Source organism: Benincasa hispida, chromosome 1 (assembly GCF_009727055.1).
Source record: "Benincasa hispida cultivar B227 chromosome 1, ASM972705v1, whole genome shotgun sequence".
Lineage (NCBI taxonomy): Eukaryota > Viridiplantae > Streptophyta > Magnoliopsida > Cucurbitales > Cucurbitaceae > Benincasa > Benincasa hispida.
The window spans coordinates 4602393-4615578 of NC_052349.1; the positions used below are offsets into that span (position 1 = coordinate 4602393).

At 35.7% G+C, this 13186-nt stretch overlaps 1 protein-coding gene across 3 annotated transcripts; it reads right to left on the reverse strand.

Moving 5' to 3' along the window:
• Positions 1–365: 365 nt before the first annotated feature.
• On the reverse strand, positions 366–12787 carry LOC120085318 (transcriptional corepressor LEUNIG_HOMOLOG). 3 transcript variants are annotated; one of them, XM_039041265.1, is made up of 18 exons: positions 12627–12787; positions 12251–12476; positions 12041–12138; positions 11680–11789; positions 11290–11567; positions 11124–11193; positions 10924–11035; positions 9974–10023; positions 9621–9806; positions 9474–9545; positions 9060–9281; positions 8457–8598; positions 8255–8364; positions 7579–7728; positions 7297–7449; positions 7082–7204; positions 1182–1379; positions 366–655 (listed from the first exon to the last, which is right to left on the reverse strand). In XM_039041265.1, exons 2-18 carry the CDS (start codon positions 12280–12282, stop codon positions 512–514), a joined length of 2250 nt encoding a protein of 749 aa, XP_038897193.1. In that variant the 5' UTR covers positions 12283–12476; positions 12627–12787; the 3' UTR covers positions 366–511. The 3 variants fall into 3 exon arrangements, with proteins under 3 accessions (XP_038897193.1, XP_038897186.1, XP_038897178.1); XM_039041258.1 differs by having other exon boundaries at positions 9621–9890; XM_039041250.1 differs by having other exon boundaries at positions 9621–9893.
• Between the last annotated feature and the right edge of the window lie 399 nt (positions 12788–13186).

Below are 13186 nucleotides of genomic sequence, written 5' to 3' on the forward strand. Positions count from 1 at the left end.
AAAAAAAAAAAAAGAGAGAGAGAAAGAAAACATAAACAAAGTAGGGCCGGAAGTAACCATAATAATAATAATAATAACATAAGATTTAATAAATTAAATAACAAAATTATTAACTTTTAAGTTAGCAATTATGAGAAGGTAGTAAATCTTTAACAGTTCAAATTAAGCTCTATCAGTAGGGTGCAGTTAAAAGAAGGTTCAGTTTCTTAAAAACCCTATTAGACACATGAGGGGAAATTTCACACAACAGGCAACAACTTATTACCCACCATCACTCTAAATAATGAAGAAAAATGGAAGGTAAATTTTGAACACAATAAGGCTCTTCTTCTTCTCAATCCCCATCCCCCCCCCCCCTCCCCCCCTTTTTTCCCTTTTTCCACCTTTTCGTTTCTTTTTAAAATTGCATATTCAGCCTTATAGCTGCAGTTTTGAGAAAACTGAAAAAAGGCCACTAAACTTGTGTAATCAGAATTTGACTCACCTAATGCAAGAGAAGATGTGTTTGTTCTTATTTCCATATCTTGACAGATTTGTCGTGGCTCGTGGAGGCAACCATTCCTGTTACTGGTGATTGAGCCAAAGATGAAATCACGCACTCGTGGGCAGGCATTGTCATACACTTGTTCTCAGCCATGTTCCACAGCTCCAACGTCTGCAATTCATCGGATTGAATCTAGTTACAAACATGTATTAAAAAAAAAAAAAAGTAGGGACCAATGTAAAACTCCTCCTGATATTGTTTAGCGAATCATATAAAACGTCCTAATCTTCTTCACACCAATATGGGTCATCAATGTCAATCGATGGAATTGATATATATAAGAAATGGCAAAAGTTGCGGCTCTGTTGGTGTGGGAACTACTACTTGAAATAGAAAACTTGCTTTTCAAAACAAAAAACTCAACATAAACATATTTCATAATTAGTTTTAAAAAGTTAGTTGCTCACTTTTTTTCATCCAAACTGAAATTGTTCTTCCTATAAACATCATGGACTTGAGGATGACATCGTTATTTTATTTATTTGAAGAAGAAAAAGGATAACTTAACCTAATTGGTTATAAATAAATTCCTGAGACATAGAGGCTCTTGATGCATATGGTAGTATAACTGAAAGCAAATGATACAGTAAAGCCATGTAAAGAGGAAATAATGCATAATTGTAAAGCAAAGTATAACCTGGTAACTGCCGATAACCAAGAGGGAGGAATAACTTGGGTGAAAAACACAAGAATGAAACAAATTTCCACTAGAAATGAGCTCGTGAATGCATTCTCCTGTGGCGATCGACCACACTCTGACAGAATCCCGACTAACGGATGCCAAATAATCTCCATTTGTATCCCAACAAAGAGAATGGACATCTGATGCGTGACCCTAAAAAATGAACATTATTCTCTCATCAGCCACTTGAATTGAATACAATTGTGTGAAACCTTTCAACGATTAATGAAATATGGGAAACCCTAAAAGCCAATAGGCAATTACAAGAAACATTTCCAATTGGAGACTAAATAAGATAAACTGAAATAATGGTCAAAAGGCTGCTTATCTTTGCACCAATAAAAAGGAGTAGACAAAACTGTATCTAGAAACCTATCAAAAGATGAGAAAGAATCCTTGAAAACATGAACATTGCACTCATACCAGAGAATCCCAAAAAAAAAAAAAAAACACGCAAGGGCTAACCAAATCAATCGTTTAGCACCACCAAAAGGCTGACCCACCATAAGAGATGCCAAAATATCAAAAAGATAAAATTAGATTCGGTCAAAGACCAACCAAAAACATCTAAAACAATGTGCCAGAAACAAGAAGCAAAAGAGCGATGCACAAAAAGATGAACTAGGGATTCCCCATCACACTGACACATAATACACCAAGAAGGAAAAAGAGACATATATGACATACGACGCTATAAACAGTCTGCAGTGTTGACAATACTAAGCTAAGCTCCTAGAGGAAAAGCTTAATCTCCTTTGGATAAAAACCTTTCCAGATAACTAATAAAATGAATACGATTGTAATTAAATGAAAAGCTCTCTAATTTATCCAACTAATATTTAATAACTTGTGAAAATTACTAAAAAGCATTTGAACTTATGTTGCATTTTTTAAGATCCGTCGCACATTTGTAACAAACATCCTAAATTGTTAAAGTTCATTTCATGGGGAACTTGGTTTGTTTGTTATATTATTTTCATGAAAACGCGACTATTTTAAACAGTAAAATAGTTGTTTTTAGTAGCTATGATTTCAATGTTGAATTTGTAAAATTGAAGAACAAATATCTTATCTGCATATGAGAAGTTAAAATCACAGTGTTAATCACATGATTCACTCATTGATCATCTCTCTTCATTTCTTTCCATTTTATGGCAGATTTCTTACGAAAGACCTCCATTTGTGCTATGTTGAGGGATAAATGTGAGAATTGAGAAATACTAGGACGGACTTCAAAAGAAGCCTCAATACTAAATACTAGGATAGACTTCAATCCAAAAGAATGAGACTAAGCTGATAATTGCCAAAAAACTCGGTGAGGAGACACCCTTGAAGATATACAAAACCAAGCAACCTTCCCAGATCTCTCAACTCCTCGAAAAATCCTACTATTCCTCTCTAGCCAAATACTCGATGGAACAACAAATCCCCCTTGCAAACTTGTCTCCTACTTCTCATACATTTTTTTAACTCACTAACAAGGTTTCTTCCTCCATCAAGAAACATGTAAGGGACCTTCTATGGGATAGGCATTCAAAGCCATAGGACGTACCCACTTGGTCGATTGGAAAAAACCATAAGACTATCCATCATCTCAGAGATATCAGATCTTGGGAACTCAGTAATAAGAATATAGCCCTCCATATAGATGGCTTCAAAGATTTTCCCATGAAGAGGATGACGCTCTTAAAGATCTATTGGCATCTATAGTTAGTTTTTTTTAAGGCAATAGTCTTAACATCATATTTTGGGAGGATAAAAAGTTCTCTCTCAATTACCTTCCCTAGACTTTATGCTATCACGAATCACAGAAATGCATTCATTAATCACGTTTGTTACCCCCTTCAAAAGCTTATTAGGATCTCAAGCTCAGATTTCAGAAAACCTCCATATTTACTAAAAGACTTGAGATTGGATTTCTCTCGTGGATTCTTGGATTTCTCTCGTGGATTCTCTCACTGATTTTTCTTTCAACCACCAAGACAATAAGTGGAACTGGACTTGAGATTAGTTCTAGGAGTTTCAATGTTAGTTCCCTCCTTCAAGATGTTAGCAAAGTAACCTTACTTAATCCAAATTTATGCAAATGGGTTTGGGAATATGGATATCCAAAGAAAGTGAAAATTGAATACTCCTTGTGGGAAACATTAATACACATGAAAAAGTCCAAAGAGGAAAGGCCCCAGTATTACTCTCAATTCAAGCAACTGCTTTATGTCCAAAAGGGAGAATAAATCACAATCCCACCTTTTTTCTCCATAGTTCTATGGATTTATTGCCAATTTTGGCACCATCTAATTACTTATTTTGGATGGATAACCCTGATTTATAGTGATATCCAGAACTTTCTCCACTGCTTCCTTAGTGGTCACTGATAACTTTTGATTTTAAGAGTAAAACTTTGTAAGGCTTGTTCCTTGCATTTTTAATTACTTTTTTATGCTAGTTTATGATCAAATCATGTAAGAATGAGAAAGAACAATATTTTTGACGTCTAGATTATTAAACTTAGTTTAGTATAGAATGTTGGTTTAAAGGAAATTTTAAGAAGTTATATTTTTGTGCAGAGTGCTTCTATGAATTTATACACCATACATTTTCTTATGCAGCCAAAACTTTACAATTGACTAATTCAACAAGCTTGAAGCAGGTCAAAACAAACTGAGTCTCACCATCCTACCTCCAAAACTGACGTGATGCTTTGAAGTCGATCTACTCACCTACTTCTCAAACAACTACAGCCCACCTCTACCTCTACGCCTCTAAAAGGAAACACACTTCATTGTTGGAGGGGAGACTGACTGCCGAGAGAAAAGAAAATTCTATAGAGACCGTGAGCTAAAGCTCCACAACTCCTCACTATCTCCCAAGTCCTAACTTCTCCATCTCTCTATGTCGAGGGTCTTAGGGTTGAATACAATTTGATTCCACTTGGACAAAGGAAGAATTAAGTCGTCGAGCGGTTTAGTTTCTAGCTCGGTTTACTTTTCCTTTGTATATCATCTCAAGTTTAGTTTAGGAGTTATTACTTTGAGTCTACTGCAATCATGTTGACTTGCATTCTAAATTCAGGGAAATTCCTTTTCATATTTCCATCATGAGCAAAGTCTTTTGGTATTCGATTGCGTGGATGCTCTAGAGGAATTGTGCTTTCTTATATAAGCTTGCTCGATTGTTATGTTTCCCTTCTGTAGTTTGATTTTATTGATTTTCTCGTTTGTTGTCAAGTATGAACTGACAATTTAGATTTGCCTAACAGGTTGAGAACTAATTGATGTCATAAAGCCAACGTAGAAGAATGAGGCTAGAAATAGAGTTTCATTTTAATCCACCTTAAACATAGGGCGATTGCCTATTTAAGAGGGTTGGGTGGATAATTACCTAAGTAAAAGCTGACCATAGAAATTTAGGATCAATTGCTTGGACTCCTAAATGTACTTTGAAGCAAGGGCCAAATAGAAGAATAACCTAATTCACTAGAACAGGGTGATACGGCAGACTTGCAGGCGCATATTGGTAGCATTTTCCATCTAGGGAATAAATTTAGTAGAATCGCCACATCACCATCGACATCTTTGCATCTTTAGCCACAACACTCAATCACTCACATTTCTCAACATCACCCACTATATTTTCTTAGTTACCAATTGTTGCAACTTGATAAAGTTTTGCTAAGTAGTGTCAATCTACACTTTCTTGAAAAGTAGCACCCACCAGTCACCCTTTTAAAAACTTTTGGAATGGGATTTTCTTCCATATGGACATTTTGGAACGAAGAGACTGACCAATTTTTTTAAGTGCAAAAACTTCTCAGTTGGAGGCAAATATTATTTTCTGGCTGCCTCTAAGTGAAAACTTAGAACAGTCTTATAATTATAGTTAGACTACACTTTCTACTAGTTGGCAATTTTTTTGGAAAGGTGATTTTCTCTCCTCATAATATTCATTTTATCGGCATTCCTAAAAGTGTCTCCACATGGAGCTGCTCCTGGCGTTGGGTGCGCCTCAAGGCCCTTTTTAAAGCAATGTTTCTACCAGTTCACTATGAAATTAGTACATTTATCATCCAGTAATTTTAACATTTACCGACCACAAAGAATTAAATTGAGAAATGTTAAAACATATGGGATTAAATTGAAAAATGTTAAACAATAGAGACTAAATGGAAAGAAAAAAAAATCCAAACAGTAGAGACTAAAACATCTCCAAATGCATTAGCCTAAAGTTTTCTGAGTTGTAATAACCGAGATCAATGTTATAATAGGCATGGTTCCATCCTTTTATATCAAAACTTAAATACTTTGACAGACTGACCTAAAAAATTGCAACCAATTAAGGTTTAACTAGAGTTGGCAAATCTTTTTTGTTTTTTATTTTAATTTTTTCTCCAGCTGCCTATTATCCCTCTTGATCTCGCTCTCTATGTAGGCTCTGGTTCCTGCTCCATATTTTCCCTCTCCCTCTCACTCTTTATCATAGGTCAAAACTCACCGTTGGAAAAGAAGTGAGGGCAAGGGATAAAATAAAGAGTGAGAGGGAGCAATGGAACGAGAGCAAAAGGGGAAAATATGGAGAGCGAAAGGTAAAGTGGGGACCAAGAGCGAGAAACTACATAAAGAGCGAGAGCAAGAGGAAAAATAGGGAGCGAGAGTGAAAAATATAAAACTTATTTTCGTATAAATTTTAGGTATCCGTACAAAAAAAAAAAACTATTATTTTATATGCTTCGTTCATTACCCTGTAAAATCTTCTCTAAATATGGCAACATACGAAAATATCATATTATCAATCCTTCAAAATTTTCAATTGTTTTTTTCTTAATAAGAAACAATGCTATCATAACATGAAAGAAAATAAGAAACAAGAAAGAAACTGAAAGAAGAAAACAGCATCAGATTTTGCATTCATCTAATTTTTATCGAGTTCAGTTTTAAAGAACAAGAAATCAAAATGCTATAAAATTCTCGTGGAAAAGAATCAAATAAATGAAAAGAAATGGCAAGAAAATAACTTTTGATCTGAAAAGTTAACCACTTAACCTTATATGAGTGTGTTGGTTTTTTCAGAAAAATTGAGAATTAAGGTGAACGGAAGCACCTACAATCTTAATCTATAATTTCAAGGGGAAAACCCAATTTACATAAAAAATTTTGGGATTATACCAATAAAAACCTCAAACTAATAATTGTATCAATTTAAGCTCTAAACTTTCATAAGTGAGTTACTTTAGACCCTCTGTGAGTAATTTATAACAATTTTCACTTGATTCCACTTAGTATCATCTCAAAACCACCTAATAAGATTAGTATTCTCCCAAAATTCTGCCAAATTAGCCAAAAAAAAATTGTGACTAAATTCTTAAATAGTCGAGAAAAACAAAGGGCAGCGAGGAGATTCACTCGTATTAATAATAATAATAATAAAAAATCACTACTATCCATTTGATTCAAGCATTTAAAGAAGAGTGGTATACGTGTGAAAATTATACAGTCTTAAAATGAAGACCTAACAGAGGGTCTAAATTGATTTGCTAATAAAAGTTCAGGGTTTTAGTTGATACAATTATTAGTTTGAAGTTTTAAGTGATTCGACCCAACTTTGAAGGTCTAAATCGATTTTTTTATTTGAAATATTATTTTTTTTCCAAGATTCCATATTTTTGCTACTAAACTACTTTGAAGAGAATTGAATAAATGTATAATCCTACATTTTTCTACAAAGGTTGAAATTAAAATACTATTTCTCAAACTAAAAATATTTATCCATTGTTAAAAATGAATAAATATGTCGAACATAATTGAGAATTGCAATGACAGGAAAAAAGAATACCACATCATGAAATTTACTTTTTTTACCTTTAATGAGAGTGTTGGCCTGTCTGACTCGAAATCAATTACAGAAACCACGCTCTCTGATGCTGCAGCCAGAAACTGCCCTGTTCTTGGCTGAAATCTCACCTGCTTCGAGCCATTGCCACCCTGGTTCACAAACTTGCATTTAGACTAGAAATTAACTGCTAGCTATGATAGATTGGGAATTTGAAAGAACAAAAAGGAATCATTGGACTAGCCTTGGAGATGTGTGTAGAACCCTGACTGACGTGCCAGTACCGTATCTCATTGTTCGCATCACAAGAGCAGAAAATCTCACTCTTCTTAGGGTGGAAATCAAGAGATGCCACTTGGGAGGTATGTCCGGTATATGCACGTAGACAATAAGTTGGCTGCAAGAAAAGATCTCACATGGTGATTTATATAAAGAACAAAGGAGAGGGATTGAAAGATAGATCGATTCAAATAACATATCACCAAAACTACATCTTGTGGAAGTGAAGTTAACAGAATAAACCTACTTGTGCTGCATCCCAAAGTCGAATAGTTGCATCAAAGGAAGATGTGGCTAGCTGCGTTGAATTGGGTCTGAAACGAACATCAGAAATGATAAGAGTGTGTTCCTCTGGCATGGTTTCAGTTTGCAATGTCTCCATGTTCCAGATAACGACCTAATAAAATAATAATAAGAAATATCAACAAGCGGACAAACAAAAATTTATTGGTATTATCATCATGCTTATATGAACGTATTGGATGGTATCTGGACGAGACGATGTTTTACCAATGTTTGCTATCATACGAACCAAATTATTATGTACTTGGGAGCGTATTTTTGTTAGCATTTCTTTTTCAAAATACTTTCTATTTGAATTGGAGTACTAGGAAACTACCTTCTGCATGGCATAAAATGAATTGAAAGAGAATTGCACAGCACTAATATGAAAGATTTGAAGCATTACTATTGCGTCTCTGTAAAGTAATGCATAAAGTTTACATAAACAAATGCCAAAATGGCACACATTCAGAAGAAAGAAAGTAGAGGAGAAGATCCCATTAAGCTAATGAGAAGTAAAAACTTGCAAAGCTCATCAACTCTTATAAAGAAGCAATTGTGAAGGAGTTCACATTTCTCTTTAAGGAAATCAAGATCAACATCTGCAGTAAAGAACACAGAAGAAATACAATTTTTAATACCCTTTTGTCATGACCGGCACTTGCCAATAACTTCCCATCCGAAGAGAAATGACAGCACACAACTTTGCTGTTGCTTTTACGCATGGAACCAACTTCACTAAAAGAAGGACCTAACATGGGGTGGGGACAAAAAACCAATGATATAGTCTATCAGAACCAGGACTTCCATGACCACTGTTTGAAAGAAGCAATCATGGATTACCCTTTGAATTTTCTGCAGCATGCTCAGAAGGGTTCCGCTTCAATGTGCCAAACAAATCCCTTCCATCTCCGTCGTCATGTGAGAGAAATGATTCTACATTATCATCTAAGGAGGCAATGTCTCCAAGATGTTCCATGTCTTCCTGAAATGGGAAATAATTAAATATTATAGTTACCAGATTAATCAACTGTAGGACACAGAAGTGCTATAGCTGGAAATGATATTTCATGTCAGGTTAAGAATACATAGCCAAACATGTAAAACAACATACAAGAAAACATGATGACCGCCATCACAATTACTAATCCATATCTATCACACATACACAACCAAAAGAAAGTGGCTGGTGTCCAATGGAATCTAAATTCTAGAACATTGAGAATGAAAAGAAAGAAAGCTAAAAGATATGATTATAAGTATCAAACTGAAAAGACATATATACTTCACTAGCCATCTAGGATTTAACCAAAGATCCCCAGAATTATTCTATACCAGATAGATGCATGGGTTTTGATATATGCAAATGTTCATGCTAGAGGACTGGTTACAATTTTTGTCTCTTTGTTAACGCACATAACATGTTGAGGTAATAAATTCCTTTACCAGCTGGTTTGTGGACGACGCAAGACCCCCTGGTCCATCATTCGCATACAACATCATATTCTTTGGCATGCTATTAACATTCTGCATATTGGGGGCAATAACAGCTCCATCACCAGGGGTGTGAGTTGATGGAGTTGATGGTTGGGAGTTAGGTCCAATGGTATTCCCTGTTCCAGTACTGTTAGCAGCTCCAGATGATGAAGGTCCCTTCCTCTTTCGGTTCTGTGGACCACATTCAATAAACAATTAGTGGGTTGATAATGTGCAGAAAGAAAGTTTCTGGCTGTGAAATTATAAAGAACGCTGTCATCAACAGTACTCAGATAGGATAGTAACAGAAAGATCTATTTCCTTTTAACTTATGAATCGAAAGGAAAAGATAATAAGTTGTAGTGTCATAAGAATTAGCAAAACCTGTTGTACTTGCTGAGGATGCAAACCATCCTGCTGTTGAGAAGAAGACTGTTGCATTTGTGGAATATTCATCTGCAAAGTGTGCCTTTAACCATTTAGGTTACTACTTTCAGATTTGAGGCGTGCACTTCCAGTAGGAAAACTTACCTTCGATGACGTTGACTGCATAGGCGAGCCAATTGATCCATCATTTGCAATTAGTTGACCATCTTTTGCGTTTAAATTATTTCTTGATAACCCTCTAAATCTTTGAGGATCCATGTCACCATACATAGCCGAACCACCAAGACTTCCCTGTGCTTGGACCTGTGCCAAGAGCTGCTGCTGCTGCTGCTGCGGTAAGAGCTGAAATTGATTAGCACTTTGGAAAGGTTTTTGAACCTGTGCGCCTAAACCTGGCCTTATTTGCTCAAGACCCTGCTTTAGAAAAAGCCACAAATGTGAACTTGAAAGCATACTCAAATATCCATAATCCAAAGAACGAGAGAAATATGACTTACAGCTAAAGGCCATCCCTTCAGTGGAAGATTATTGACTCCAGTGTTCAATCCTGGAAAATGAACACAGGTTTTTCAAGATTTGGAGGATGGACCTCAAAAAAGAAAAAGCAAACAAACAAACAAACAAACAAAACAAAACAAAAAGAAGAACAAAACAAAACAAAACAAAAGTGATTAGAAGCATTTCAAGTAAATAATCTCCATTAACTTAGTGAAGCCAATGGAACAGCAGAATAAAAGCCAAGTATCTTATGGCCGACTCTGAAAGCATTCAAACAGGGGAGGAAGGTTTCATAAGGTTTGTTAAACACCCATTAAGCAAACAGCAAATAAATCAAATAGAATATTGTAATCATATGTTTTCAATTAATTCAAAAAGAAAAGCAATTGGTCAAGCAAATTGTGTCACACTTTACCGAGCTATTTGGAAAATTAATGAAAAATTACCATCACAAAGAATAAATTTTTTTATCAGAAATATTCTATATTCAAAATCAAATTAGAGGCAAGAAAACTGATACAAACAACAGATCACTCTGATTAAGCTAAATTGTTTAGGAGCTCTCTGGGTCTTCAAAATATGTTTTATGTAGGTCTTCACTTGTGGTAGGATTTTTTGGTAGTACCACTTGTAATCTAGTTTAGGCCCTTCCATGTTTTTTTTTTTCTGGTTGTTCACTCGAGATGCTTTATTCAGTAACTATTCAACTAGCTTCCCTTACCTGCATGACATATTTGAATACCATAAACCTAAAACCTTGTCCTCGTAGCATGCACTCTACATAAGTACAAACTCCACACAATCATTATATCATGACAAAATCAGTTTGAACATGGATACGGACATAAAGAGTGTTGGTGTCTTGATTGAATAGTAAAATTTATAGAAGCCTTGAGGAAAAGGCGGGCGGGGACGTGCCTGAAGCATTTTATTTAGGAAGGATACAAACCTGTGTTTCCTATTCCAGGTTTTGACTGTATTAATCCTGGCCCATAAACTGAAGATGGATCCATAGGCAATGACCTTTGAGTACCACCAATACTGACCTCTGGTTTAATATCCTACAGATATGAGATTTTAGATCAACCCTGCAGCTAAATACAAAGAAAGAAACACTAGGGAGCAAGGGATGCTAAATAAACCAATTACCGTGGGCTGCTGACCTCGGGCCTGGATCTGTTGCAATGCTGCATTCACACTTCCAGGGTTTCCTATCTGTCTGTGTTATTCGAGGAACCAAGAAGGATGCATTTTCTATACATTAGGCTCAAGAAAATGAACATAAAAAGAATTAATAAGATTAAAAGAAACTTGCCCTGGATGATTTGTAGCTGGTTTCAGGCCCATCCTTGCATCAAGCAGTGGTTGGGATGTTTCTGAATCGACTAAATTGGGGTTTTTCATGCGCTCCTCGTACATTCTTGCTGCCAGAGCACTTGCTGTTGGTTGCCCCAACATTCCTTCAGAATTAACAACATTTAGTGGACCACCAAGCGAAGGATGAGTACCATCCCTTCGTTGTAACTGAGCTTGACGCATAAGCTGCAGTTGTTGCATCTGCAGTTGTTGTTCTTTCTGTTTAATTTGTTGTGCCTGCACACAAGACATAGGAAACAAAGTATAGGATCCAATGAAACTTAGCATCAATTAAATTCACCAGTAATTAGGTCGACAGTTCTGAAAAATAATATGTTGAAGAAATCACCTCTATATATGCAGCAGCAGCTTCAGAATGTTTCTCGTTCGTCCTTGCTATAAATATATCCCAGAATACAGACCACCATTCGAACAAAAAACCTCCAGGAGCATCAATTGCTGCACATCATCATATGCAAGGACTAATAATGTTAATGCAACATTCAATTCTAAATCGCTGCACAGAGTGTAATACAGTAATCTAGTTACAATATTAACACTTTCCTCTCCTCTACACTCCACTCGAGTGTACTGAGAAAAGATGTATGATAAAATACACAATGAAGGAAACTCTGAGTAGAACCAGACTAAAGTTTTGTTCCACTAGAAATGTATTGAATAAGAATTGACAGATATTTCAGAAGTATTACCAACTGGATCTGGAGCGACCTTTCCTTCATTCATGAAGGACTTAGCAGTGGCATGTAATTTTTTCTTCACCAAGTAATCATAAATGTACACATCGAGCCTGGAAAGTAAACGATAATTCATGAAACGTGTAATTGAAGCAAATTCTAACAATAGATTGAAACAGAAACATCTAATAATGGATGAAAGGAGAATTGATGAGAAATATTTACATCTTATCTGCTTCCCAGTTACTCTGCGCCATCTTCAATCTTGAAACCGAACGAACTGCTCAAGAAAGCAACGAAAATCCTAAAATATACCGTAATTATAACCTATATCTGCAAAATTAAGCAGAAGACTCTGCAGCCTGTTGAATTCAGCTCTGCACTGACACGAATCAGCCTCAAGAAACACCAAAGAGACGGATCAACGCCCGCATTACCAATCTTCGAAGTCCTGAAAGTAAGATCTTCCTTGATCAATTATCTCGCTCTCAAATTCAATATCACGTATAGAATAAATTCAATTCAATAAGCACGAAACCTTTTCACAATCTCAAACGAAGCCTTTAACAATTCAATAGTTTAAAACAGCCAAAATTCTCACCTAGAATTGAGGAACTTGTAATTCAGCGTCGATTAACAAGTTCTAGGGCTAGTGATCAGAGATTTTACCAGGTTCGAACTGCTCAAAGTTAGCATCACACTTGTTTGAGCTTTCGAGGACTTCAAAAGAAGCTTAGTTCTGGTTCCAAACCTGACTCCGTACCTGAGGCTCGGACCCGAACTTGAACTGGCCCGTTGATTGACGTCGTTGGCTTTGCCCTATTGACAAAACCGGCACAGAAATTTAGCTATGTTGAGTTGGGAGAATTAGAGCCGTTGGATTGTACACGTGGATTTTAGAGACGGGAGTGTAAGCAGTTGACTAGGTCTTGCATCAAAAGATAGGGTTCCCAAAGAATCGTAGATATTTACTTTGAAATGTTCATATTTAATAGGATTTATTTTATAAAAAAAATTATAATTATTATAAATAGATATTAGATATCATGCTCAGTATCCAATGTCAAATGTCATTTTTCTATTATTATACATGTTGCCCCCGTTCAACTACTCATGCATAGTGTCTAAATATACCACATCTACCTATAAATAGTGACATTT

Bases quoted from the DNA above. Each gene is read 5' to 3' on its own strand.
- LOC120085318 (XM_039041250.1), bottom strand. From the start codon at position 12,282: ATGGCGCAGAGTAACTGGGAAGCAGATAAGAT. The intron at 11,194-11,289 runs GCAAGTTTCTTT...CGAATAACACAG, and splicing joins CCAGCTACAAATCATCCAGG to ACAGATAGGAAACCCTGGAA. The intron at 1,380-7,081 runs GTAAAAAAAGTA...TTCATTTTTTAG, and splicing joins GGCCAACACTCTCATTAAAG to GGTCACGCATCAGATGTCCA.